The 25,589-nt window shown below is 48.6% G+C and overlaps 2 protein-coding genes across 3 annotated transcripts; one reads left to right on the top strand and one right to left on the bottom strand.

The window, feature by feature from the left end:
• The first annotated feature begins 81 nt into the window (after positions 1-81).
• NOP16 (NOP16 nucleolar protein) lies at positions 82-4,731 on the top strand. The gene is made up of 5 exons (XM_081826358.1): positions 82-339; positions 432-540; positions 1,828-1,897; positions 4,015-4,121; positions 4,330-4,731. The coding sequence occupies exons 1-5, from the start codon at positions 233-235 to the stop codon at positions 4,471-4,473; spliced, it is 537 nt and encodes a 178-aa protein (XP_081682484.1). The 5' UTR covers positions 82-232; the 3' UTR covers positions 4,474-4,731.
• Positions 4,732-6,136: 1,405 nt separating this feature from the next.
• On the bottom strand, positions 6,137-15,118 carry ARL10 (ARF like GTPase 10). 2 transcript variants are annotated; one of them, XM_006747914.3, is made up of 4 exons: positions 14,828-15,114; positions 13,954-14,155; positions 10,709-10,884; positions 6,137-9,687 (listed from the first exon to the last, which is right to left on the bottom strand). In XM_006747914.3, exons 1-4 carry the CDS (start codon positions 15,008-15,010, stop codon positions 9,514-9,516), a joined length of 735 nt encoding a protein of 244 aa, XP_006747977.1. In that variant the 5' UTR covers positions 15,011-15,114; the 3' UTR covers positions 6,137-9,513. The 2 variants fall into 2 exon arrangements, with proteins under 2 accessions (XP_006747977.1, XP_030874727.1); XM_031018867.2 differs by lacking the exon at positions 6,137-9,687 and adding an exon at positions 9,723-10,411 and having other exon boundaries at positions 14,828-15,118.
• Positions 15,119-25,589: the final 10,471 nt, after the last annotated feature.

Here is a 25,589-nt window from a genome sequence, read left to right as displayed (position 1 = left end):
GGTCATGGAAGGGGAGGGGGAAAAGGAATTTGCTGAGCTTGTACGCAGGCGCCAACCGCTCATTGCACTCTGGGAATCGTGGTAATCGGCCTGATGTCGCTCTAGGGAGGACTACATTTCCCAAAAAAGCCTGCAAAGCCCTCGCGCGCATCCGCCGGAAGTGGTCTGCGACACGAGGTGCTGCGAGTGCGAGCCACCCCAGTTATAGGTTGCCAGTTCGGTGGTCAGGACAATGCCCAAGGCCAAGGGGAAGACCAGGAGACAGAAGTTCGGTTACAATGTTAACCGGAAGCGTCTGAACCGGAATGCTAGACGGAAAGCAGCGCCACGGATCGAGTGGTGAGGGGACCAGGGTTTAGGAGGCAGGACCTCGGCTGGGACGGCCGGCGACATGACGGTTCCGCGATCTCTCTCTCTCTCTTTGCCTGTAGCTCCCACATCCGACATGCCTGGGACCATGCCAGATCCGTGCGGCAGAACCTGGCCGAGATGGGGTTGGCTATGGACCCCAACAAGGCGGTGCCCCTCCGTAAGAGAAAGGTACTGACATGGTAGGGTCCCGGCCCTTGACCCCTGTTTCCCACCATACTTAGCTGGGTTTCATAACTTCTTCGTGTCCGTTGCCACGCTCACGCTTTTCCTGGGTTTGCGACCTTCCCACAGCCAACTCCGGCAGCCAGCACTGACTGTGGTTGAAAGGCTCTTTACCACCACCCTCCTACTCCCCAGCACACAGTGAACCTGGATTGCAGCTCCCCCCTTTTCTTCTCCACTCATTTTTTTCCTCCCTCCGAAATTAACCTGTTTGGGTCCCTTGGCATCTCAGTAGTATTTCCCAGAATTTATCTTTTTCTGCCCTTAACTCTCCTAATAAGGACTCCCCAGAGTTTGGAATTTTTACTTACTCTTCCTTACACCTTTCCCTGTCATCTAGTTATCCTTGGTCTGAGGCTTCCTTAGTTTCTCCCAAATAAGTCTTTTTCTGCACCAGGCTTTCAAAAATAGGACTTTTTTTTTTTTAACTCAGTAATTTCTTCCCTGCTTTAATTCATAGCACTTGTAAATACTTGGTGGTATTTTATATATTTATCTGTTTAATGTCTGTGCCTCTTTTCCTCAACGTAATCTCCTTGGGGACAAGGATTTTGTGTTTTGTCCAGTGGTGCTTAGGATGTGACTAGTGCTCAATAGTTAACTTAATGAATGGACTAAGATTTTATTTATTTGTGTGTGTGGGGGGGAGGGCAGACAGAGAAGCAGACTCCCTGCTGAGTAGGGAGCCTGACACGGGGCTCGATCCCAGGACCCTGAGATCATGACCTGGGCTGAAGGCAGATGCTTAACTGACTGAGCCACTGAGCCACCCAGGCACCCCTGTCCCATTGCTTTTAGACAAGTTTCTTTTTATCCCTTCATGCCAGAGGAAAATGGCACTACTGTTTCTTGATCCAATGTGAAGCTATAGCCAAACACTGTCAGGTTGCTCCTTTTCATAGAGAAGATATCTGATATCTCCTCATTGTAAACTATGAAGAGCTTTCGTGGGCATTGTTTCACTTGATTAGCACACATGGGGTGAGGTAGGCAAGGAGTATTATGCCCACTTTATAGATAGGCACAGAAAGATGAATTGCTTCCTTGAGTCCCTTTTGGAAACTGTAAAGCCTCTGGGGCATTGGTTCTCTCTGTCATCTATTCCTGCCTGCATATGTGTAGGGATTCTCATGGGTAATGCAGTTGTGTTGGGATGGGCAGGACCCTCTAGAATTTTCCCTCATCCAGGATCCTTCCTTTGTCTACTGGTCTCATATGCTCTGTTCTCTGCAGGTAAAGGCCATGGAGGTGGACGTAGAGGAGAGGCCTAAGGAGCTTGTACGGAAGCCCTATGTGCTAAATGGTGGGTGCTGGCCACATTCCTCTAGGTCACCATCCTGCACAGTCAGGGCTAGAAAGGGCCCTCAGGTGTCTTCATTTTACAGATGGAAAAAAACAGCCTCAGAGGGAAGAAGGGAGCTGGTCTGGGGCTCACAAAGTTAAGACTGTGTCTATGACTGGGACATTTTCAGTCTACTTACTAAACTCACACGTGTGAAGTAAGGTCAGAGATGTTCAGGGAGGATGCAGCCAGGGGCTTGAGAGGATAGAAATGAAACCAGTGAGTCTCAAGCACGTGTTCAGCTTGTCATGAATTTAAGGATGAACAGATTTTTATAGAGATTCCACCATCTCATGTAATCTTTTCAGTGACAAATCAATTTCATGTATATTAATGCTATAGAGACTGAATATTAAAACAGAGCAGAGTAAATTCTGCAGGGAAGCAGGAATACTCCGAAATTCCCCACCCATCTTCCTCTTACCTGTCCAAGATGTTTAATGGTTCTCCTGAAGTTAAAAGGGTTTTAAATGGCCAGACATTTGATAGAGAATTCCTTGAGTTCCTATCAGTGATTCTCATAAGAATTACTACACAGGATTGCATAAATAAAGTAAGGTGTACTTATTGTCAAATTTTAAAACTTTCTCATTCTTTAAAGAATTTTTAAAATTCGTGGTAAAAAACATACCACATAAAGTTTATCATCTTAATCATTTTTAACTATATAGCTCAGTAGTGCTAAGTATGTTTATGTTGTCATGCATTAGATGTCCAGAACTTTTTCATCTTCAAAAGTGGAACTCTACCCATTAAACAACTCCCCATTTCCCTGCCTCCCCACCCCCAGCCCCTGGCAACCAAGTCAAAGATAATTTTGACTATAAGCAATTTAGCACTTAACCCCTGGATAACATTTGACCAGCTTGTTTCCATGAGTTGTTTTTCTCCTAGTTGAGAAATGGGGAGTATTTGCCTAGCTATTTAATTTAATTAATTTTAAAGATTTATTTATTCCAGAGAGCGAGGGAGAGAGCGAGAGTGGGGGGAGGAGCAGAGGGAGAAGGACAAGCAGACTTCACGCTCAGCGCGGATTCCGACACGGGGCTCTATCTCATGACCCATGAGATCATGACCTGAGCCAAAACCAAGAGTTGGATGTCTAACCGACTGAGCCACCCAGGCGCCCCTAGCTATTTTAACAGTGAAGCCATGATTGGCTCCACAGCTTCGCTTTTGCCCTCACCTGGAGCAGTGAGGCACTGGGGCCCAGCCTCAGGCCCTGGTTCCTGTAGCATTCGTTCTCATTCATACCTTTCCATTTCACATTATTATTGTAACATTTCTTTTTTTTTTTAAAGATTTTATTTTTATTTATTTGAGACAGAGAGAATGAGAGAGACAGAGAGCACATGAGAGGGGGGAGGGTCAGAGGGAGAAGCAGGCTCCCCGCCGAGCAGGGAGCCCGATGCGGGACTCGATCCCAGGACTCCAGGATCATGACCTGAGCCGAAGGCAGTCGCCTAACCAACTGAGCCACCCAGGCGCCCTATTATTGTAACATTTCAAGAAAAGAAATTCTCAGGGAGTTTTATTTTATTTTTTTAAAGATTTTATTTATTTATTCGACAGATAGAGAGCACAAGTAGGCAGAGTGACAGGCAGAGGGAGAGGGAGAAGCAGGCTCTCCACTGAGCAGGGAGCCGGACATGGGGCTCGATCCCAGGACCCAAGATCATGACCTGAGCCAAAGGCAGCCGCTTAACTGACTGAGCCACCCAGGCGCCCCGTCAGGGAGTTCTAGAGAGATGGAAGGGAGTCCCGACCTATGGTAGGCAGTGTATCTTCATCTCTGTCCCCAGGACCCGGTACTAAGTAGAGGTTAGTAGTTTGGTGCCTACACTTTACCCAGCTGAGACCCAAAGAGAGATGACTTACCTTTTAGGTAGTTGCCACACCCATAGGTGATTGTGTCATGGCCTGGGACTCCAGGGACTGAAGAGCACTGCATTTGGGGATGGAGAGGCAGAGCCCATCTGATGGCCATGGTTTGGGATGGGGTAAAAGGATGACTGGGCATCTCAGAAAGTGCAGAAGGCAAAAACTCATTTTCTGTGTCCTGGTTTCTCTCACCTCAGACCTGGAGGCAGAAGCTAGCCTTCCAGAAAAGAAAGGAAACACGCTGTCTCGAGACCTCATTGACTATGTGCGCTACATGGTGGAGAATCATGGGGAAGACTATAAGGTGAGTGGTTCGGGCCTGGCAGGAAGAACCACTTGGGTCTGTTGGGAAGGCACCCTCGACCATTTGGGGTTTGATCCGCTTGTCTCTTGCCTGAGGTGAGGAACCTGGACTTCAGGGACATGAAGTGGTTTGCCCAACTCAGGCAGTACTAGGACTTGAACCTTTGCCTCTGTCCAGCCCTTCTCAAGTGGCCTTTCTCCCTTCTTAGGCTATGGCCCGGGATGAGAAGAATTACTATCAAGATACCCCGAAACAGATTCGGAATAAGATCAACGTCTATAAGCGTTTTTACCCAGCGGAGTGGCAAACTTTCATTGATTCTTTGCAGAAGAATAAGATGGAGGTTGAATGATTGACTATACCTGCCTCAGGCTGAGGTCTCCTCCTGGACCAGAGAAGCTCCTTAAGGCAAGGAGGGGCATGTGGCCAGATGGGGCTGGCCAAACCCCATGGAATCAGAAGGTTGCGCACACACTCACACTCCCCTTTCTGGGGAAGGGACTGTCTCCAAGAGGCTTCTGAGGGCCCTGAGAAAAGCCAGAACCTACTGTTCTCAGAGTGGGTGGTTTGTTTACATATAGTCTGTACATAATAAAACAAGACTATTTTACTGCTCTGGTGGTTGTGTGTTCCCCTTGCAGCCAAGCCCTGGGACTGCCCCTGTGAAAACCCACTGAGCCGGGGTAGAGAGGACATCCTGCCCCTTATGTGCCACATTCCCACACCCTCTTAGGTGTGGCCTCCCTCCTCTTGTCCCGTGTTCTGGTTCCATTGCTCTGCCTTGGTTTCCTGCCCGGCATTAACCCTTGTACAGAAGCCTGCTGCTAACCCTGCGCTGCTTGGGAGGGGTCTGTCGCACCAACACTAGCCCCCCTCCCAGGCTGGAGGCGAGTAGACTGGCTCGAGGGCCAGAGGGTAAGTAGCTGTACTGCTGCCTCCTTGTGACTGGCCTTCACTGCTCGTCTTCAGATTGCTTGCCCTGAAAGGAACCCGAGGCCCCCAAATCTGCTGAGACTGTTGGACTGCTGAATAGCCCTCGACTGTGTGCCACACTGGCCATTCTCTGGGGCAGGCCTACCTAGTTTGGTGATGTGGGGTGATGACTCACATAGCAGGGTCACAGGCACATTGTGGGGTGGGCACTGGGCATTTTCTGCTTTTGATACTTTGTCTTCAGCTATTATAATACAAAACCCCTCTCATTCCTAATGCTTCCCCTAGAAGGGCCCCTCACATCTGGTTCTTACTGCTCTTAAAAAGGACTTGGTAGTTTTACATAGATCATTTCACATAAAACCCTGTGAGGTATGTGGCTTTATTGTTTTACAGGTAAGGAAACAGGCTTGAGAGGCCAGTATGACGTTTGAAGTTAGTCCAACGGCTAAGCCTGGACTTTCACTCTCTTTCATGCTCTACAGACTGAGCCAGCCAGGCACCCCACTCCTGAGGGTTTTTATTTGGCCTCGTAACGTCCTCCATAGTATTCCAAATTCAGGCCTTGACAGCTGTCCCCTTTTTTTTTACCCAATTCAGGTGCCAATTTTGGGAAGCTTTTCCTGCCACTGTCTCCCATCCTTGGGCTGTGTAAGTCTCCTGTCATCCCTACGTCCCAGACTTCCTGTAGCAATACATACCAGTCATAACTGCCTTGTAATCTGCTGGACATCCCCTGCTAGACTGGGCTTGAGTGCAGGCACCTTCCCTGGGAATCCAGAGCTGAGCCCAAGGCAGGTGCTGGGGGAATGCTCCATTCTGACTTCCGGTCCTGTCAGCTAGACTCCCAAGGAATGGCAGCCAGGTTTGGATACTTCCCAAAAGGTACGAAGTTAGGCCAAAGCCCAAGTTCCTTACCATTCCCATGTGGGCTGAAGGGCCAGAGGACTGGGATTTGCTGTTGACAAATGATTGTGTCACTGGAAGTATTCTGGGATCACCCTCCATACCTGCCCCTCACTAGAGAACTGTGAGCACCCAGCATATACTCCTCAAAATCAGAATTCAAATGAAACCACATCCAAGTTTTGGGCATTTATTGTGTGCCTCAAATAGCCACTGGCTCTCCCTTATGTAGTCTGTCCTTGGCAACCCTGTGGGTCTGGATTTGTCGGGCTTGGGCTGGGACAGCAAGGCCTCTTTACTTCCAGATCTCTGATGGGAATTCTCCCCTCATGGTCCCACCTCACACAGGCAGCAAATGAGGAAAAGTTGGAGGTTCTTTTCATAGCTACTAGAAAGGACTGAAGCTGTGTGAGCCAACAAATGTGACAGAAAGACGGCTCAGACTATTCCAGGTCTGAGGTGTGGGCCGGAACCACACGTGAGCTTCAGCAGCTAGTTCAAAGTGCTGGCAGTTGCTATGAAGCATAAGAACAAAATGTTTTCCCAAGACGAGTGGGAACATTTTTTGCAGAATCTAGTGTTTCATTCAGCCAGACAGGCAAGAGTCCTCAGATTTTCATCAGTACCTCTCTGTGGAGGACTGGGAGCGCTGTGATGGACTGATTTCACCACCCCACCCCCGTCCTTATGGCTGGATACCAGTGTGTCAGTGCAAGAGGTACCAAGAGGTACCCGAGGAGGCTCCTTGGGATTAGCAGCCAGTCAAGTTGGTGGTCTGGGAGCCTTCTTGCTTAGACCATCCACATGACCAAGCTTTGGGCCAAGTTGGCCTCTCCTCAGAGGGTTGACAGCAGGTGAGAGAATGGAAAATCAGAAGCCACACTGCATTAAGTAATTCTTAAGATCAGAAGCCGTCAGTGCCAGGGTGAATGATCAGGCATCGATTCAACAGGCAAGCAGAAGCAGAAGCTTCCCTTCGACGTGGAGTGCCCATCTGCTCTCTCAGATCAGGAGCCTGCCTTCCAGTTGCCTTCATTAGAAAAGGAGAAGGGCTGACATCTAACCCCTATCCCATGCTCAGCTAATTTGGGAGCTGTAGTGTTGGGGCAGTCTTGTGGGGGCAGTGTTACCCAGGCTAGCTCAGAAAACTCACTTTGAGATGAACTCCAGATAATGGCTGGTTCCCAGGAGCAGGTGATCTGGGCTGGTGAATCAGAAAGTCATGCTCAGGAGCAACTGGGTAAGAGCGCCACAGGCCAGGCATACGACTGTTCACAAGAGAGGCCTGTTGCTCTACTTTGCCCAGTCTAGTCCTGGCAGAAACTAGAGCGGATGAGCGCTGTTTGGCGCTCTGCCTGGAGGACAGGCCAGCAGTCCCAGTAGAGCACAGTGGTCAGCCACAGATGTGATGAGGCACACCCACAGGTCAAGAGATGATCTGTATTCTGCACAAGCATCAGAGGGGTGGTACTCTGGACCTTCAGCACCGCCCCCTAGTAGTGTGCGTCTTCTGGTGTACCACTGGGACCTGTCAGTTCTGGGAGTGGTCTTCAGAAGTTGGTCAAATAGGTATAGTTATTATAAAACTATTCAAGTTCACTCCCCTCACTGGGGACTTTGAAAATTGTATTACATAATGATACTCATTAGACCAAAGGCAGATCTTAATTAGAAAAGGGTGCCCTACAACAATGCTGGTTCCAGAGGTAAATGTCAAGCACTGGAGAACAAGGTGGGGTTTACAGAACAAAGAAGTAAAGTTTCACAATCTTCCAATGTCAAAATGAAAAGCTGTCTGCAAAATTTCAAAGGCTACTCTAAAAGCCAAGTCATTCCTTAAATATTTAAAATAAAAGCAGACAAATCTTTCTTCGGCAGGAAGTTAATTAGAATTTCAAAGAACAGTGATTCTGTTGATACACCCACAGCCCAAGAGCACAGCAGGCCACTAACTACAGTCACACTTCTGGACTTCTGGAGCGTACCACCCACCTTCCCTCCCTGTGCCTCTTCTCACGTAAGCCACAGCATGGAACTGAGGCACACTGAGTCAATGTCAAGTGAAATGAAGGCACATCATCTCTATTTTCAATTAAAAAGCAAACTGAGTTGGATATCTCCTCAAAAAAAGTCCCTCTGTGGCTATTGATTACTCAATGGCCCCTGGCCGACAAAAGGCTCCTTCCTTTGCCCGCACTAAAGAGAAGTGTCAATATATAGATAAACTAGCTGATCACCAGAAACAGAATCATGGAGTGTGCACTGGAGAGAAGAGAAATTCTGTCCAACTTTTAGTTGGGGAATCAGCAGGTCCAGAAAGGCTACGGTAACCAAAGCCTCAGGTACCCTGTTGACTGATCTGCTAATTCCCATTTCTTTTTACCTGGATTTACATGATTGAAATTTCCTCTCCTAGACTCACCATCTACACGGAAGGGGGTTGTGTCCTTTTGACATACTGGGCCAAGTGGTGGAGTTTAAGTTTCATGTGGATCAACGTAAAGTAGGATACTGATTATAGCTGTAAATGATGGGGGAGAGCTAGAGCTTTGTCTCCACTGACATGTGCAGGTTATCACACGTCTCACAATCCCAGCTATTTTCGTCAAAGACACAGATTTTCCAGGACAGTCATCTGGGGTTTTGATAACAGCACCTAGACACAGAACCTGAAACTTTGGTCTGTTCCTTGTATAAATAAATAAATAAATAAAACGCAGTTCTGAGGCCAACACCCAGCTCCAGTTGACAGTCTTCTCCCCAGGGACATAGGCTCCTTCCCGACTTCTGTAAACATGGGCATTGGCACAGTTAATGCAAGAGCAGCAGCTTCTGTCTCCACGTGTGGGGGAGAAAAGCCTTTCGTTTTTCTGGGGAGGGGTGAATACCGCTTGATGCCATCGTCTAGCAGGCAGGCCTTGGCTTGCAGAAGCAGGGAGGTTTCAGAAAACTCCCTGCTAGGATCTCCAGGTTCGTCCTAGCACTTCTTACCTTTATGGCTGGAAACTCGATCTCCAAATTAGAAAAAAACATGGAAATCACCCCTTTAAAGTGATGGTCCCAGGGCCTCGAGCCAGCTGGGTGGAGCTGGGGCTGCAGGACACTTTGGGCCTTGGAACCAAGGCTGACTGTGTACTGCCCAGAACCGGCCTGCATGAGGTGGGGGGAGGTCACCAGGAGGGACCGGTTCCCGCAGTACTTCTGACACGACCCCAGTTCTCAATCACCGGGACCGGCAGAGGGGAGAACTGAGCCCACTGAGCACCTCACTGCGCACACCAGAGAAGGAGGGTGCCTTCCATGGTAGAAGTTGGATCCACTTCCAGCCTGGAGTGAGCCTCACCTGACTCCCCACTTCGGCCTCATGGCCACCGCACCAGGAAGGCTTCTGTGTGGTTCCTGGCCTTGCCCAGGCCCCGCTCTGGAGGACAGGCGGAGAGAAGGGATGTGCTGCCACGTGGCTCCTGCCTCGGGCCCATGCTGGCAGCGGGAAGCAGGAGCGGCCGGACTGGGGTCTCCAGGGTTGGCTGGCGAGTGAGGCGGCGGGGGCGGCCTAGGAGAGAAGCTCCAAGAGCAGTCTCCAGATATGCACGGTGCCGGGGTCTTCAAAGCCGGGTCCCGCAGGGGCGATGCTGGCTGCCAAGAGGAAAACCTCCCGCTGGCTATCGACAGCCTGCAGGCCCAACTCCTCCTGCAGCTCCACCATACTCATGGACTCACTCAGGTCCTGGGATGAGACGGAGAAGCCAGTTGGAACAGAGCTCCCAGTTTCCCAGCACCCACACTGTCCTCCATGCAAAGAATTGTTCTTTGGCTATCCTGCGGAACACTGGGGCCTAAGTTCCCAGAAGTGGCCTCTGGGCCCCTTGGTCGAAATTCTCTTCCTCATCTCTGACTTTCCTTTGTTACCAACCCCTTTTCACACCACCATTAACCACTGTGGTGAGAAAACAGCACTTCCTATAAGCCAGGCATTGTGACAGGCACTTAGACTTATTCTCATTATTATAGTTTATAAATAGAATGATGTAATTCACCATCTAAACCAGGGCACTTCTGAGACTTAAAGTGGGCACTATTAATCATTATACCAGAACAACAGGCATAAATGGGGACCATCCCAGGCAGACCAGGACATATTTATAAATGATTGTCAAGGATTTTCCAACAGGGGAAACTGGGGCAAAGACGTATAGCTTTTCTCCCAGTCAGGTTGGAAACAAGTGCCATGGCTCTCAGAGACATGGGCTAGGCCACAGGAAAAATGACAGAACTCTGTACTGTGGCAAGGTTTTACCTGGTATTTATTGAGAAAGGCACCTTGAGCCTGTGATGCCGAGGGTTGCTGGGCCAAAGCCCAGGAGAAGTATAGTGTGGTTAAGAACAGGATCTTTGAGGAAGATCTGAGTTCAAGTCCGGGCTTCGCCACACACCAGTCTTAACTTTGGGCACTGAGGGATAATAATAAGGCCTATCATGGGGTTTTGTAGGATTTAAGTGAGGTCAGGATTGTCAGGTGCTTAGCCTGGCACGCTATAAGCACACGTATAAATGTTATTTATTACTGTTATTTCAACCTGCTCAAGGGATGAGGAAAACGCACAGGTAGAAGAGTGGGGGACAGCATCTTAGCCAAGTGCTCCAGGTCACAGGCCTGGGCCTGAATCTCTCTCTTGTGCTCCCTGCCCCTGCCCAGGGATCAGTGGATCAAGTCCAACTGGTCTAAGCCAGCCTCCCGTGGCCCTCACCTGCTTGTTGGCCACCACCACGACAGGTAGGTCAGGGTCCTTGTCCAGCAGCTTGTGCAGTTCCTGCCGGGCCCAGGGCAGCCGCAGCCGGTCAGCCGAGTCCACCATGAACACCAGCACGTCTACTTCATTCACAAACTCCTTCCAGTAGAAGCGTAGGTTCTGGCTGCCACCGACTGAGGAGAGGCCAGAGGCCAGCTCAGAGCCTCCCTGGGCCCTGGCTCTCTACATATAGCCCCAAGACCACCCCACTTCCAGCTTCCCAAGGTTCCACCAGCCAGGGGCAAGGAAGACCACTGGTTCTGGAGCCAATCTGGTTTAGCTCTGGCTCTGACAGCTGGGGCTCCCTGGGCAAGTCACTACCTTTGAGCAGCAGCGTTCTCCCTCTCACTGAACTTACCCACTAACAGGTTGCAGCAAAACCCAAAGGTACCATACGCAACACACCTTTCACAGACTGGCATACAAGGTGCTCATTTCCTGGGCTACTTCCTGCCAATTCCTAGCTTTCTCCCCGGACAGTGATGGTGTGGTCAGAAGCCAGGACTCCCTGACCAGCCTATGCACAGCCATTCTCCATTCAGTGTCTCCTGTTCAGTTTGGTCACCCCATTTTCTTTCCTTGCAAATACCATACTCAGTCCTAGCACTACATGGCCACCCACGTAGTAACCCCAACCTGGGTTGCCTTCTTGTCCCTCTGCACAGTCCCCGTTAGCCACACTGCATCCTAGTGTTTCTGGTATACTTCTGACACTTGTGGACTCTATGCTCTTTAAGGAGCTGTTTACATCTGGATCCCCCCAAAGCCCTCAGCACAATGCCTGGCACATAGCAGGCACTCAACAAATATTTACTGAGTGCTTACTAGGTGCCAAGCACTGATCTGGGTGCTGGGGATACAGAGGTGAGCAAGGCAGACAGGGCCCTGATCTCAAGGAGCTCCCTCTGTAACTAAGACAGACACAGCAATAGCAGGTAAGCACATTTCAGAAAGGAAATAAAAGAGAAAAGTGAAAACGACTGGGGGTGGCTTTGGATTGGGTGGTCTGAGAAGGTCTCCCTGAGGAGGCAGCATGGGAATTGAGTCTGGGATAATGAGAAGGAGCTAGCTAAGGGAAGAGGCAGAGGAAAGCATTACAAGCAGAGGGAAGAGCAAGCTCAATGTGTTTGAGAAACAGAAGGCAGCCAGTGTGGCCAAGGCAGTGCCAGCGGAAGAGGGGAAAAAGCCACAGCCGACGAGGTCGGCCAGGGCTTGACCACACAGGGGCTGTCAGGCTACAGTGAGGCCGTTGGGGAGCCCCTTAAAGGTTTTACGCAAGAGTAACATGGGTTTCTGAAAGATACTGCTGGCTGACAGTAGGGGACAGAAGTGAAAACAGGAAGACCAGCAAGGAGGCTATTATAGTCCTGAGATGATGGTGGTTCGGACCAAACAGGCAGTGGTGGAAATGGGGAGAAGTGGACAGATGCACAATCTATTGGAAAATAAAGCTGAAAGAACTAGCTAATAAAATGGACAGGATACAGGAAGTGGGGGAAGGGGGGAGAAGGGAAGAGTCATCAAAGATCCACAAAGGGCTCATCTTGGCTGGGCTCTAGGTGTAGACCATAGCCAAGTGAGTGTCGTGGGAAGGGAGAGTTCCAGTTCCAGGACTTGAATGGGAGATCTGGGTTTGAATCCAGGAGCGACCCTATCAAACCTCAGACTCTTGGGTAATATGAAAACACCAAACCCCTTCTCCCAGAGTTCGGGGTTGGGGGGTACTCTCTCTGCCAGAGTGGGAGTCAAGTGCAGAATCCCACTTGACCCTTTTGCATCCTTGGCACAAGAAAGGGAGACAGGGAAAATCTTGTTTAAAGGACCAAATTCCAGGTGAATATCAATGTTTGCCACAATCAGGGAGGAAAGATATAACCAGGCCCTCAGAGTCTGATCCCACCACCTAGTGCTTAACCAGTCTTTATTGTCTGAGCCCTTTGGCTGGCAGGAAGTCCACTAATCTCTCCCATCAAGTCTGTAGTTGGGACACAGGTGGCTAAGTACTGCTGTCCTCTCAATAGCCCCTCTGCCAACCTCTCCTGGAATCCCCCTGAGGACAGGGGCTGCCCAGACCCTCTCTTATCACTCACTCAACAAGCTCTCCCAGTTACCTGCTTGAGGCTGGGCCCTAGGGGCCAAAGCTGGATCAGACTCATCTGTGCCCCAGATGCCTAGTCAGGGACATACGCTGGTACGTGGCAAATACCAGCTCAGAGGAAGAGCCCTTAACCTAGCTTAGGAGTCAGATAAGGTTTCACAGGGATATCATCATGTTTGACCTAAATCTTTTTTTTTAAGAGAGTCATTCTTCATTTTTTTATTTTTTAGTAGGCTTCACACCCAAAGTGGGGCATGAACTCACGACCCTGAGATCAAGTAGATGCTCTACAGACTGAGCCACCCACATGTTCCTGACCTAAATCTTGAAGGAGGTGTAGCAGTTTATCAAGGGAAGAAGGGCTTTCCAGACTGAGGGAACAGTGCAAGCACAGGATGGAAGAAAGAAAACAGCAAGTACCCTTCAGAAACAAGCAATGTAACATGGTGCTTAACATTGAGAGCCTCCAGGGGCACCTGGGTGGCTCAGTTGGTTAAGCGTCTGCCTTTGGCTCAGGTCATGATCCTGGTGTCCTGGGATGGAGTCCCGCATTGGGCTCCCTGCTCAGTGGGGACCCTGCTTCTCCCTCTGCCTCTCTCTCTCTCTCATGAATAAATAAATAAAATCTTAAAACAAAACACTGAGAGCCTCCAGCCAGAGAGTCTGCATTAGCAGACTGGCAAGCTGGGTGAGCCAGGATAAATTATTTAACTTGCTGGGCCTCCCTTTCCTCATGTATGTAACAAGGGTAACAACTGTTTCCAGTTTTTCCAGTTGTTGGGAGGATTTTATTAAGTAATGCCTCTCAGATGCTTGGCATAGAGGTAACTTTAGCTTTTGGTATCTCAGTATTAGGCATGTGAGCTTCAGTTGGGGTGAGGGACAGGCAGTGACCAAGCTGGGATTGCCCAATCATGAATGGCCCATCATGTCAGAATACAGAGCTTGGACTATATCCTGTGCCCCAGAGAGGCAGGGGAAGAATGTCATAGAGGGACGTGTCCTGCTTAGATATACATGCTAGAGCCACCCCCAAGCAATGATCCCCGGCTTGGGTCCAACTGAGGTGATGGGGAGACGGTGTGTGTGTAGGGGGTCTGCTCACTCTCTAGCAGGTCCACCTCGAAGTCCTTGGTGGGCAGCCGCACAGAGTTGAAGCCCCAGGTGGGGATGTGGCCTTCCAGCGGAGGCTTCCCGGACAGCACGCGCAGGAACGTGCTCTTCCCCGAGCCATCCAGCCCCAGCACCAGCACCTCGCGCTGCTCCAATTCCTCCAGCGCTGGCTCTTCGTCTTCCTCCTCTTCAGGCTGTGGGGCACAGGTCAGGTTGCGGCCGGCACCCTCCTGCCGGACCCTTCCCGAGGGAAGACCGAAGACACCAAAGCGCCCATCCCCGCCCTCCACCTGTCAACCGGCAGGCAGGCAGTTACGGTCTGGTGCAGTGGGACCAGCGCTGCCTCTGGACTCCTGAATCTCAAACCCCGTTCTTCTGGCTTTTCCTGAGTAACCTCGGTGAAATTTCTTCCCCTCGCGAAGCCTCAGCCTCCTTAGACTGACAATCCCCACGTCCCAGGGTCGCAGGGTCCACCGCAGGGGAAAAATTCGCAACCCGCCCCGGGGCCGGAGACCTCTCCCGGCATGCCCTGGGCCGCGGGCTGTGCGCACTGCGCAGGCGCCGGGCGAGCGCGGGCTGGACCCGGCGCGGTCCCGACATCGCTCCGGGGCCGCGCCCTCGGAGCTCCGGCGCCCACGAGGAAGCCCGGGTCTCACGGCCGCGCAGGGCGGTGCCACACACCCCCCGAAACGCCCACCCATTCCTCAGTTCTGGGACTCACGACTGCCCCGCGGCTGCCGCGCGCCCTTTCGCCAGGGGCCTGCGGGCTGCGGCGCCAGGTCCCCTACCCAGGTGCTTCTGCCCTCGCGGGGTGTCACACCCTTCAGCTGCACGTGCGGAGGCCCAGACCCCGGCCCTGCACTCACGTCCCACTCGTCCCACTCAGGGAGGCGGGCAGGCTCCGCGCCCCACCAGGCCTCGCCCCGGTCCCAGCGCCGCTCCCGTCCACGCCCGAAGTAGGCCTTCCAGAGGATGAAGAGTACTGAGCCCAGCACGGCCGCGGCGCCACCCAGCGCCAGCACCAAGGGGCTCAGCGGCCGCGGAGCCATCGGGCCGGGCGAGGGGCACGGGTGTGGGCTGCACAGGCCGAACCACCTGGCCCGCGGAAGATGGCCCCGCTGCGACTGCGGCGGCCGCGCCCACCCACCCAACCCCAGCCCCGCACTACAAGCCCCACAATGCACCGTTGCTGTCGCGACAGGCGGCCCGAGCCTCGGCGGCGGGAGTGGGGGCGCTGACCCGAGCGCGGGGACTTGCCTCTCCCGCTGCTACGTGCGGTGGGGACCTGGAGGCTGTGCCTGGGCAGGACGGGAGCCGGTGATATTGGCAACTCCCGAGCACTTGCTGTATGCCTAGTGGATAACTGACCAGTGTTCTCGGTTACTCCGTAAAACAGTGTTTCCTAGAATGGAAAGCGGAGGCCCAGGTCGCACCGTAGTGCATTGGTACAGCCGGCACTCAAACCCCAAGCGATGTTTCTTGGGCATCTCAGGACCTCGGGGAACAAATTGAGGCAAGTCACACGGCTGTGGGGTGGCAGGTTATGAAATGGCAGAGGTAGAACTGGAACCCGGGTCCCTGACTTTTAGTACTCTACCCTCCCTTGGCTGCTTCCCAGACCCCAGGAGATATGCTGTCTTGGGGTCCTGAGCGTGCTAATGAAGCAGGCAGGATTAGGGGTCCGTGTTTAGATCTCCTGATCACCTAGTCCTCCGCGACTTCCAGTGGCTGCCAAGGTGTCCAGGTGTAGCAGGAGAAACAGCCTGAGGTACTTCACAAGAGGACTCCATGAGGGGCTGCAGAATGAATAGGTGTTTTTATTGTAAGCAACCCCAAGCCATCTTGTTGACCAGGAGCGTCTCCGGGTTCTTTTCTGGTCATTTGCGGGTAATACTCAGATCTCTCTTGTTTCAGGAAACTGTCCTCCCTCACTGGTTACTACCTCTCCTTTTCACTGCAGTCCTACTTCTGGGTAATGTGCGTTTCCTATTTTTCGCCCAACCCATCCAAGGAAACTTTCACCCGGGTCTCTAACAAATGCTTCCTTGTTAAATCTGTTGGTAACATCTTAGTTCTTATTTTGCTTGACCTCCTTGCACCATTTAACACTGTTAAATGGGGTCTTAGCAGAGATGCTGTTCAAAACCTGGCCAGGGTGCCAGCTCACTCCTTGAGGGATCACCTCCCTGGTGAGACAGGGGTGCAAGATTCCCAAAGAGAAAAATTAGCACCAGTGAGTTTATCCAGAACTTTGCAGTCAGAACATTGAAAAAAAAATTTTTTAAGGGGTTTATTCTTGGCATTCATGTAAGTTTTATGTCATTTCAAAAGAGAGCACCTTAATCCCTTGAGAGCTAAAGGCTCTTGGAGGTCTAATTTGGCCTTACCTTACCTTTCCTGCCTCCTGACACACACAGTGGGTGATCATCCTCTTGTCTCTCAGCTGGAGTTCAGTCACCCTGGGTCGTGTCTCTGCCTGAAACTGTCATTCCACTTGAGGATGTTGACCAGGCCTTTGTCATCTTGGAGTCTGATGTGCTTAGTATAAGAATGAGGCCCAGAGAGACGCCTGGGTGGCTCAGTTAAGCGTCTGCCTGTGGCTCAGGTCATGATCCCAGGGCCCTAGCATGGGGCTCTCTGCTCAGTGGGGAGCCTGCTTCCCCTCTGTGTGCCGCTCACCCTGCTTGTGCTCGCTTTCTCGCTCTCTCTCTTTCTCTGACAAATAAATAAATAGATAAAATCTTTTAAAAAGTCCCTTTAAAAAGAATGAGGCCCAGAGTTCACACTTAAAGATTTGGAGAATTGGATCAATTGCACGTGCTCCTCCCTTGGCCTCTATGACACATTCTTTTCTTGATCTTCTCCTTCCTCTCTAACCAATCCTTTTCAGTCTCCTTTTGCCTAGCATTGACTGCCATTAGCTGAAACTTACTGGACCATTTGGCAAGGAAACTTTGGAAATGGAATTGTCAGGAGTTACCCCCCTGTCATACAGAGCAGAGCAGGTGAAGGGTGAGGGATGGAGCCATGAGTCAACAGGCACATGACCAGCATAGTCCACCCCTTTGCATCCAGTTTTACTCTTATATCCATTTTTAACTTTGTGCTTCCACATACCATGATGCAATATCCATCAGAAAAATAGTCACTCTCCACCTTCTGAAAAAAGAGAAGGCAAAGTCCCATCTGTCAATATATCCATCTCTGGGTGATGTTAATTCCTCTTCAGTCATAACCCCATCTGGATATTCTACAATTAAAGATTAAATTATAGAGGCACCTGGGTGGCTCAGTTGGTTAAGCAGCTGCCTTCGGCTCAGGTCATGATCCCAGGGTCCTGGGATCGAGCCCCTCATCGGTCTCCCTGCTCAGAGGGGAGCCTGCTTCTCCCTCTCCCTCTGCCTGCTGCTTCCCCTGCTTATGCTTTCTCTCTCTCTCTGTCAAATAAATAAATATAATCTTTAAAAAAAAAGTTTATAAAGATAACCACTGCCACCTTTACTTATACAGTCCAGCTTCCATATTGCTACACAGCAGTCTTTACAAAAGAAAAGCTGGCAATGTCATTTTCAGGTTAAAATTCTTTAGTGGCTTCCCATCCCCACCAGGATAAGTACTACGTGTCTCTGATGATGGAGCAAGAAGGGCAGCACGGAACTGACATTTAATGATCATATACTATACATCAGGCTTTGTTCTGGTGTAAAATATACTGCTGTGCAAACATTTGTCTGTCTTCATCTCCTGGGAATTGTTTTCCTAATGATTGCATTAACTGAAAACCTGCCATGTTTATATGACACTTGGCATGAATAATTAGTCCAAGTGTAATGACTTGGATCAGGCTGGACCAAGGAGACCCTTCCATGGGATTCTTAAATTTGTTACCCAGTGTCTTGAGATCAATCTGTCTTGGGTGGATTAAGATGTAAAACTTACCACCTATAGACAGCCATTTTCCCCACCTATAAAGAAGAGGGCTTGGGTCAAAGAGGCTGAGGTAGAGCAGGAAAGGCAAAGACAGAAGGCAGAGCTGGAATCCTGGTGCCATTTGCATCTGTGAGTACTAGTTATTCCTAAAGTCCGGGTATATTTGTGTTCAACCCTTTTGTAACTAACTTATTTACTTCCTCCCTCCCTTTCCTCCCTTCCTCCCTCCCTCCCTTCCTTCCTTCCTTCCTTCCTTCCTTCCTTCCTTCCTTCCTTCCTTCTTGTTTCTTTCATCACTATCTGGGAATCACAATATGCCCAATCCACAGGATGCAGCTGCAAACAACATAGCATCCAATGAGGGGACCCGCTTTACAGTGAGAGGTGCAGGAGTGGCTCTCTGACCAGGGGTAGCCAGCTTCAGAGAACACTGGCTTATAAGTACGGCTAAAAGCCTTCTGCTTTTCAGTTATTTATACCTTTGTCATGCCTTTTAGGGAATTTTCTGAACCTGATCTTCATACTTGCTTATTTGGTCCTTGGCTATATCCACTCTGCTATTCACCACAGCCTTTGAGGGCTTTATTTCATATATGGTTCTATAGTTGGTTCTTTATGATTTCTTATTTCCCCCTTCCAAAATCCTCTCTTTTCTTTTTTAGAGTAATATTTAAAATGCTTATTTTGAAATTAAAAAAATAAAATGCTTATTTTCATTCGTTGTCCTGCCAAGTCCATTAACTCTGGTGTGTCTGGATAAGGTAGTCCTGTATGTTGTCTGTTCTCTCGTTGGGTGTGTGGCCCTCAGGCATTTCTTATCTGCCCCTGTGAGTTCCTCTTTCCTTGGGGCCAGGACTAAGTGCCTGGGGGCCGTGGCATAGCCCAAGTGTGGTGTATTCCTGGTGAGTTGGGAAGGAGACTCTGGTGTACAGTCTGCACCTGTAGTTGGTGCCGTCCTGAGCAGCCAGCTGCATCCCTGGAGAACCCCTCTGTTCCTCTCTCCGCCCAGGTAAGACTTACTAGAAGCCACCACCCCCTGTTGCTATAACTTGGTACTTAGGGTCCAGGGAGAAGGAAGATGAGCCATGGAAGAGGCTGCTAGGGTGCCTGCCGGTTCACCCCCCACCCAGGTGGACCTCCCTTTCCCCCGCCAGTGCCTTCTCAGCCTGTGGTAACAGTGATAGGACTGGCCAAGGTCTGCCCAGGGCAAGGCAGGGAAGAAGAAAGAGTACCTCCTCTGTCTGAAACCTGACAGGGCCTGATTCCCTTCTTGGAGCTCCGTCATCTGCTCTGGGTTTTGCCATTGTCCACACCAAAGCTGATGGTCATGGGGCTGGTCTCTCTGATTTGCCAGCTTCCCTTTGATTCTCAGGTATCGCCCGATCTGGAGCTGGCTTGTGCTCTCTGCCATCTGGTCAGCTTATCTCCATCTCATAAAAGAGAAAATAAACGAGAGAGGAGGTGGTTTCTCCAAAATCATATAGTGAATATATGAGGCAGCTACTATTTGAACCAGGTCTGTGTGTCTTGAAAACCATGCTCTTAGTATATTGTATCTCCCTGTACAGACCCTGGAATCTAGGTCCACTCATTTTTTTCAAACTTTTCTTCTGAAAAAGAAGGGAAACTCAAGGGATTGGCTTTGAAGTCTCTCACATGTGTCCTCAGTTGGATTTTAGGAGGTTTCATTTTCACAGACGTAGATGAGCTCTTGAGTTGTTCATCATTTTAATTAATCGGCTCTTAATGTTTTTAAATTTTAAAATTATTAAATATGTTGGGGTGCCTGGGTGGCTCAGTCATTAAGCGTCTGCCTTCGGCTCAAGTCATGATCCCAGGGTCCTGGGATCAAGCCCCGCATTGGGCTCCTTGCTCAGCAGGAAGACTGCTTCTCCCTCTCCCACTCCCCCTGCTTGTGTTCCCCCTCTCTCTCTGTCTGTCTCTGTCAAATAAATAAAATAAAATCTTTAAGATTATTAAATATGTCAAACAAACATGTTCAGATACCCATGTATTGACTAAAACTCGAGAATTAGCATTTTGCCATATTCTTCTTTATTAGAAAAATTTCAAGCATAACTAAGATGCTATTCCTATCTCCAGAGATAACCATTATCCTCAAGTTGATGTGTATCATTCCCATTCATACATCTCAAAACTTTGTTTTGGTTTAATAATATACATAAATGATATGTGGCACATTCTGATCAGATGTGGCCGGTGTAGGCAGTGAAAGAATACATCCAAGGCAGAACAAAAGAGATAAAAGTTTACTGACTACACAGCAAGCGAAGAGCAGACAGGACAGCAAAGAAGAGACTGCCATGAGGCGGTCATGAGGGGCTAGAGTTACAGGGTGGAGTGAAGAAGTAAGGGACTGTATGGAATTTTCCCTTTTTTTGTAATCTTTGGAACTGTGCCTGGTTGTAATTGGTCAGTTAGGGCCTATGGTTATTTTGAGGTGGGTCACTTGATGAGCCTGTTTGTGTCAGCTTGGTGGTCACTGGGCCCTTCTGCCTTGTTCATGTTCCCATTGCTCAAACCTGTTGCCTAAAAGTGGCCTCTACAGGGGTGCCTGGGTGGCTCAGTAGGTTGAGTGACCGACTCTTGATTTTGGCTCAGGTCATGATCTCAGCGTCATGGGATTGGCCCTACATGGGGCTCCATGCTCAGTGCAGAATCTGCTTGAGATTCTCTCTCTCTCTCCCTCTGACTTTCCCCCAGCACTCGGGCTTGCGTGATCTCAATCTCAAAATAAATAAATAAATAAAATCTTTAAAAAAAAAAGTGGCCTGTACAGGTAACATACTGTTATCTTTTTTTTTAATTTTATTTTTTTTTAGATTTTATTTATTTATTTGACAGAGAAAGAGAGAGCACAAGCAGGGGGAGCGGCAGGCAGAGGGAGAGGGAGAAGCAGGCTCCCCACTGAGCAAGGAGCCTGACACGGGGCTCAATTCCAGGACCCCAGGATCATGACCTGAGCTGAAGGCAGACGCTTAACCAACTGAGCCACCCAGGCGCTCCTTTTTTTTTTTTTTTTTTTAAGATTTTATTTATTTGACACAGAGAGACACAGGGAGAGAGGGAACACAAGCAGGGGGAGTGGGAGAGGGAGAAGCAGGCTTCCCGCTGAGCAGAGAGCCCGATGTGGGGCTCGATCCCAGGACCCTGGGATCATTACCTGAGCCAAAGGCAGACGCTTAACGACTGAGCCACCCAGGCACCCCCCCTTTTCTTTTTTTTATAAATTATTTATTTGAGAGATTGAGAGAGAGAGAGAGCAGTAGGGTCAGAGGGAGAAGCAGACTCCCCAGGGCAGGAGCCCGATGTGGGACTGGATCCCGGGACTCCAGGATCATGACCTGAGCCGAAGGCAGTCGCTTAACCAACTGAGTCACCCAGGCACCCTGTTGTTATCTTTTTTTAACCCAACATGATGTTTTTGAACCATATTGATACGTGGAGACCTAATTCGTTCATTTCTAATGTTGTGTAGTATTCCCTTGGGTGAATATATCACAATTTACTTTTTTATTCTTCTGTTGTTGAAATGTTTAGGCTGACCACATTTTGCTCTCACAGTGATGCAGTGAAGGTTGTTATAGGCATCTCCTTGAGCACATTTGTGAGAACTTTTCTAAAGTATATCCTGGGGAGGTGTGCCTGGGTGGCTCAGTTGGTTAAGCATCTGCCTTTGTCTCATGATCCCGGGGTCCTGGGATGGAGCCCTGTGCTGGGCTTCCTGCTCAGCAGGGAGTCTGCTTCTCCCTCTTCCTCTACCCTTCCCCTGCTCGTTCTCTCTCTCTCTCTCTCCAATAAATAAATAAAATCTTTTTAAAAAGTCTTTAAACAAAATAAAATAAAGTATATCCTGAGGAGTGGAATTGTTGAGTCATTCTATTTGTGCATCTTCAAAGTTAATATTACCAATTTGCTCTCCAAAATGGTTGTCCTAATTTATAATCCATTCTAAAAACATATCGAGTCTCTATTTCCCCCTATTTTTGCCAACATATAGTATTATCAAACTTAAAATCTTTTGTAAATCTGACAGAAATGAACTTATATCTCTTTGTTTATTGGTATTTTTCCCATTTGGAGTGAGGATGAGGAACTTTTTATATGTTTTATATAGTCACCATTCAGTTTTCTTCTTCTGTGATTGGTCATATCCTTTTCCCATTTGTTTAATTAGCAATTTGGATGAGTATCAGTTATTGGCTGTCTCCTCTGTCCCTGAGGGCAGGGACTGAGTGATTGCTGTGCCTCCAACCCCCAGCACAATTCCTGTCCCTTCAGTATTCATCAATCCTTGTTGGGTGGGTACTGATTGCATCTACTGTGTGCGGACATCTACCGTTCTTTCTGTCACCTCCCCTTTTTCCTATGGGATGCTTTTTCCATCCCAATCATGAGGTTCCTAGAGAAGCTGACATTTTCTAACGTAACATGCCCCTGGGCACAGATGATTGATTGCAGTGGGAGGGAGCACTGACCTAAGCCAGGGCAAGCATGTGAGGCTTTCAAGATTTGAGAAATAGCCATACTCTTCTTGGCGGACGTAAAGCTGGAGAGCTGTCAGCATTCATGTTCCCTACAGACACAAAGAGAATGAAGATAATGTGAAAGATGACGAAATTTGAGGTTCTGGTTTCAGGTATTCAAGAAGGTTTCTGTGAGCTAAGCTGGTGGAGTTGAGTTCTCTCCTTTTAACCTAATGAATTCTGACTGAAGCACTTTACATTTGGATTTTTCCCAATTTTTTTTCTTTCAAAAAATTCCAAACTTAAGAAGAAAATTGAAGTATAGTTTAGTGAACACTTGTAAATCCTTCATCTAGATTCACGAACTGTTAACATTTTGCCTTATTGGCTTATCTATCTCTTTCTTCGGATGTATATTCAGATACGCCCACATACATAAACACACAGATACACACAAAGTCTTTGAAAATTAGTTGCAAACATCACGGCATTTTAGCTCCAAATATGTCAGAAGTTTCCTAATAAGAACATGCTCCTCCATAACCGCAGTACCACTATCACACACAGGAATTTTAATGTTGATATAATACAATTGTCTAATATACAGCCAATATTCAAATTTCCTCAACACTGTCCTTTATAACTGTTTTTTTTTTAAAACAAAGATTTTATTTATTTATTTTAGAGAGAGAAGGAAAGTGTGTGAGTGTGCACCCGTGTGGGGTGGGGGTGGGGCGGGAACAGGGAGAGGGAGGGACAAGCAGACCCTGAGCTGAGTGCAGACCCTGTCCTGGGGCTAGATCACATGACTCTGAGACAGGACCCTGGCTGAAACCAAGAGTCTGCACTCAACTTACTGAGCCACCCAGCTACCCCATATAGCTTTTCTTAAACAGAAAAGCTGTGATTCAATCAAATACCATGTGTGGTTTTTAGCTGCTATGACACTTCGGTATACCTGAAATTAGAACAGTTTTAGTCTTTTTTGGGGGGGCGGGTCTTTTATGACACTGACATTTTGGAAGAGTCTGGGTTGGTCATTTGTGTCATTTGTGGACAGTTCATAATTTGGATTTGTCTGATTATTTCCTTATGATTAGATTTGCGTTAAAATGTTTTTGGCAGGGAGGTTACTTGAGTGAGGTGTGCAAGGGCATCACAGCAAAGGGCACATGAATATCAGCCTGTTTTAGTACTGATGATGCTAATGTGATCACTTGGTTAAAAGTGGTGTCCACCACATTGCTCCATTTTCCAGATACCCTTTCCCCTTTCTGACTGCTAAGTAGTCTATGAGGTGATACTTGACATTGCTTGAATAGCCTGTTTCCCAAGTTAGCATCTATTGATCGTTCTTGCTTGGATTATGTTTGGATTCTTAATATTAAATTCAGTTTGGGAACTGTTTCTGTGGTCTCATTAGGAACATGTGACTTCTGTAAAGTTCCTGGAGATAGGTGAATACCCAGGAGGTTCCCTCCTCTCCCTACTCCCACCTCTTTACTGCCTCCAGGGACCCCTCATGTCCTCAAATCCTGGTTGGGAACCATTGCTGTATGAAAAGAAAACTGGTCTTGGAGTCAGCATAGTGGTATTGGAAAGATCTGGGCTCAGATTCTGGACCCACCGCTTATTAGGTCTATGACCTTTATCATGTTACATAACCTTCCTGAACCTCTTTCTTCAACTGTAAAATGGAAGATAATGGTTGTGGCGGACACTGTTGGTGGCCTATCCAACACACATTTCTCTGTTTTTCTTGCTAACAGAACTCTGGTTGTATTTATTTGGCATGTGCCAAGCCCCCAGGAGGAGTCATAATTTAAAACTAAGCTAGGGGCACCTCGCTGGCTCAGTCGGAAGAGCATGCAACTCTTGATCTTGGGGTCATGAGTTCAGGCCCCACGTGGGCTGTAGAGATTACTTAAATAAATAAAACTTTAAAAAATAAATAAAACCAAGCTAACTGAAGCCTTCCAATTCCCCTTGGTCAGTGTTAGTTTAGGTGTAAGCATCTGGCTCAGTTCTGGCCCAGGAGATACAGGTAGAGAACTGCCAGTTTTCTGGGAAAGATTTTTCTCCCTTCTTATAGTGAGTGCTGTCATGCAAGGAAGCCATGCTTTGTGAGCTGGGGTGGCCATAGTGCAAACCTGAGGTGCAAGCCTGCAAGGAATCCTAACTTGCTGATGGAGGGCAGAGTGGGGGAGGGAAAGAATCTGGATCCTTGATATCATGGAGCTTCCCAGCCAATCCTAGGTATACTTTCCTCCAGACTCTCTGGTAAGCAAACACATATCCTTATGCCATTGTCGAGTTTTTCTCTTGCTTGTAGTTAAATGCATCCTAACTGATATAATGATCCTTATGATTGAGGTAAGGCGAGTGAAAGTGTCTATCCCTGTGCATGATGTAGGCACTCAAAAGATATCAACTTCCTCCCATGCTTTGACCCTTCATACTGCCCACTCTATTGAACCCCACCCCTGGGTGAATCCAACAAGCCCCTCTCTGGGCCTGCTTCCAGATTGCCAAATTGAGTTTCAGGAGACACACAACAAGGCAGATCAGCACAAACATTGACTTTTGGTGACCACCCTCAACTGGGTCGTCTGCACTTTCCGGGTAGTTTCTACTCTTCCACTCTCTGAAACAGCAATTTCAAAGCTTCTTCATGCTCCTCTCTCTTTGCCCACCACCGTGCCTCCCCCTCTCGGCTCACAGACAGAAGAAACAACCTCATCTCCTACTTCACAGACAACAAAAAAGCCATCAGAGCGGGGCTTGCCAATCTTCCTCCACCAAATGTCCTGAGAACTTCTTCCTCTTCCCGGCCAGTCCCTCGTATGTCACACAGTCTGGCCCACCCCACCCCCCATGGTGGTTTTTAGATCTCCTCTGGCATTAGTCTGTCTTTAGAAGGCTCCACCATGTACCATACCAAACATATTCAGATGTACTCACTTCCTATATTAAATAATATATTTTTGCTGTAAAAATCTTAAATAATTTTTTTTAAAAATTGCTTTAATTATTTAGCTGCAGGTAGTTTGCCTAATTTGTGATTGGCTATGGGTTTTTTTTTTTAGGAGCACTAAGGTGCTATGTGGGATTTATTTATTTTTTTTAAAGGATTTTATTTATTTACTTGAGAGAGGGAGTGCAAGCTAGAGAGAGAGCGCATGGGGCAGAGGGAGAGAGAGCAGCAGACTCC

The sequence above is a fragment of the Leptonychotes weddellii genome, chromosome 7 (assembly GCF_054177405.1).
Source record: "Leptonychotes weddellii isolate Sample4059 chromosome 7, ASM5417740v2, whole genome shotgun sequence".
In the NCBI taxonomy this organism is placed as follows: Eukaryota; Metazoa; Chordata; class Mammalia; order Carnivora; family Phocidae; genus Leptonychotes; species Leptonychotes weddellii.
Note: the sequence above shows the minus strand (reverse complement) of the source record. Positions and strands in the feature narration are given on the sequence as shown.

What these genes read in the sequence shown, in the direction of transcription:
- NOP16 (XM_081826358.1), top strand. Translation starts at nt 233, where the DNA reads ATGCCCAAGGCCAAGGGGAAGACCAGGAGACAGAAGTTCGGTTACAAT. An exon ending in GAAGCCCTATGTGCTAAATG is followed by an intron (nt 1,898 to 4,014) that starts GTGGGTGCTGGC and finishes CTCTCACCTCAG; the next exon opens with ACCTGGAGGCAGAAGCTAGC. An exon ending in ATCATGGGGAAGACTATAAG is followed by an intron (nt 4,122 to 4,329) that starts GTGAGTGGTTCG and finishes CTCCCTTCTTAG; the next exon opens with GCTATGGCCCGGGATGAGAA.
- ARL10 (XM_006747914.3), bottom strand. Translation starts at nt 15,010, where the DNA reads ATGGCTCCGCGGCCGCTGAGCCCCTTGGTGCTGGCGCTGGGTGGCGCC. An exon ending in CTGAGTGGGACGAGTGGGAC is followed by an intron (nt 14,156 to 14,827) that starts GTGAGTGCAGGG and finishes TGTGCCCCACAG; the next exon opens with CCTGAAGAGGAGGAAGACGA. An exon ending in TGGTGGTGGCCAACAAGCAG is followed by an intron (nt 9,688 to 10,708) that starts GTGAGGGCCACG and finishes GTCTCATCCCAG; the next exon opens with GACCTGAGTGAGTCCATGAG.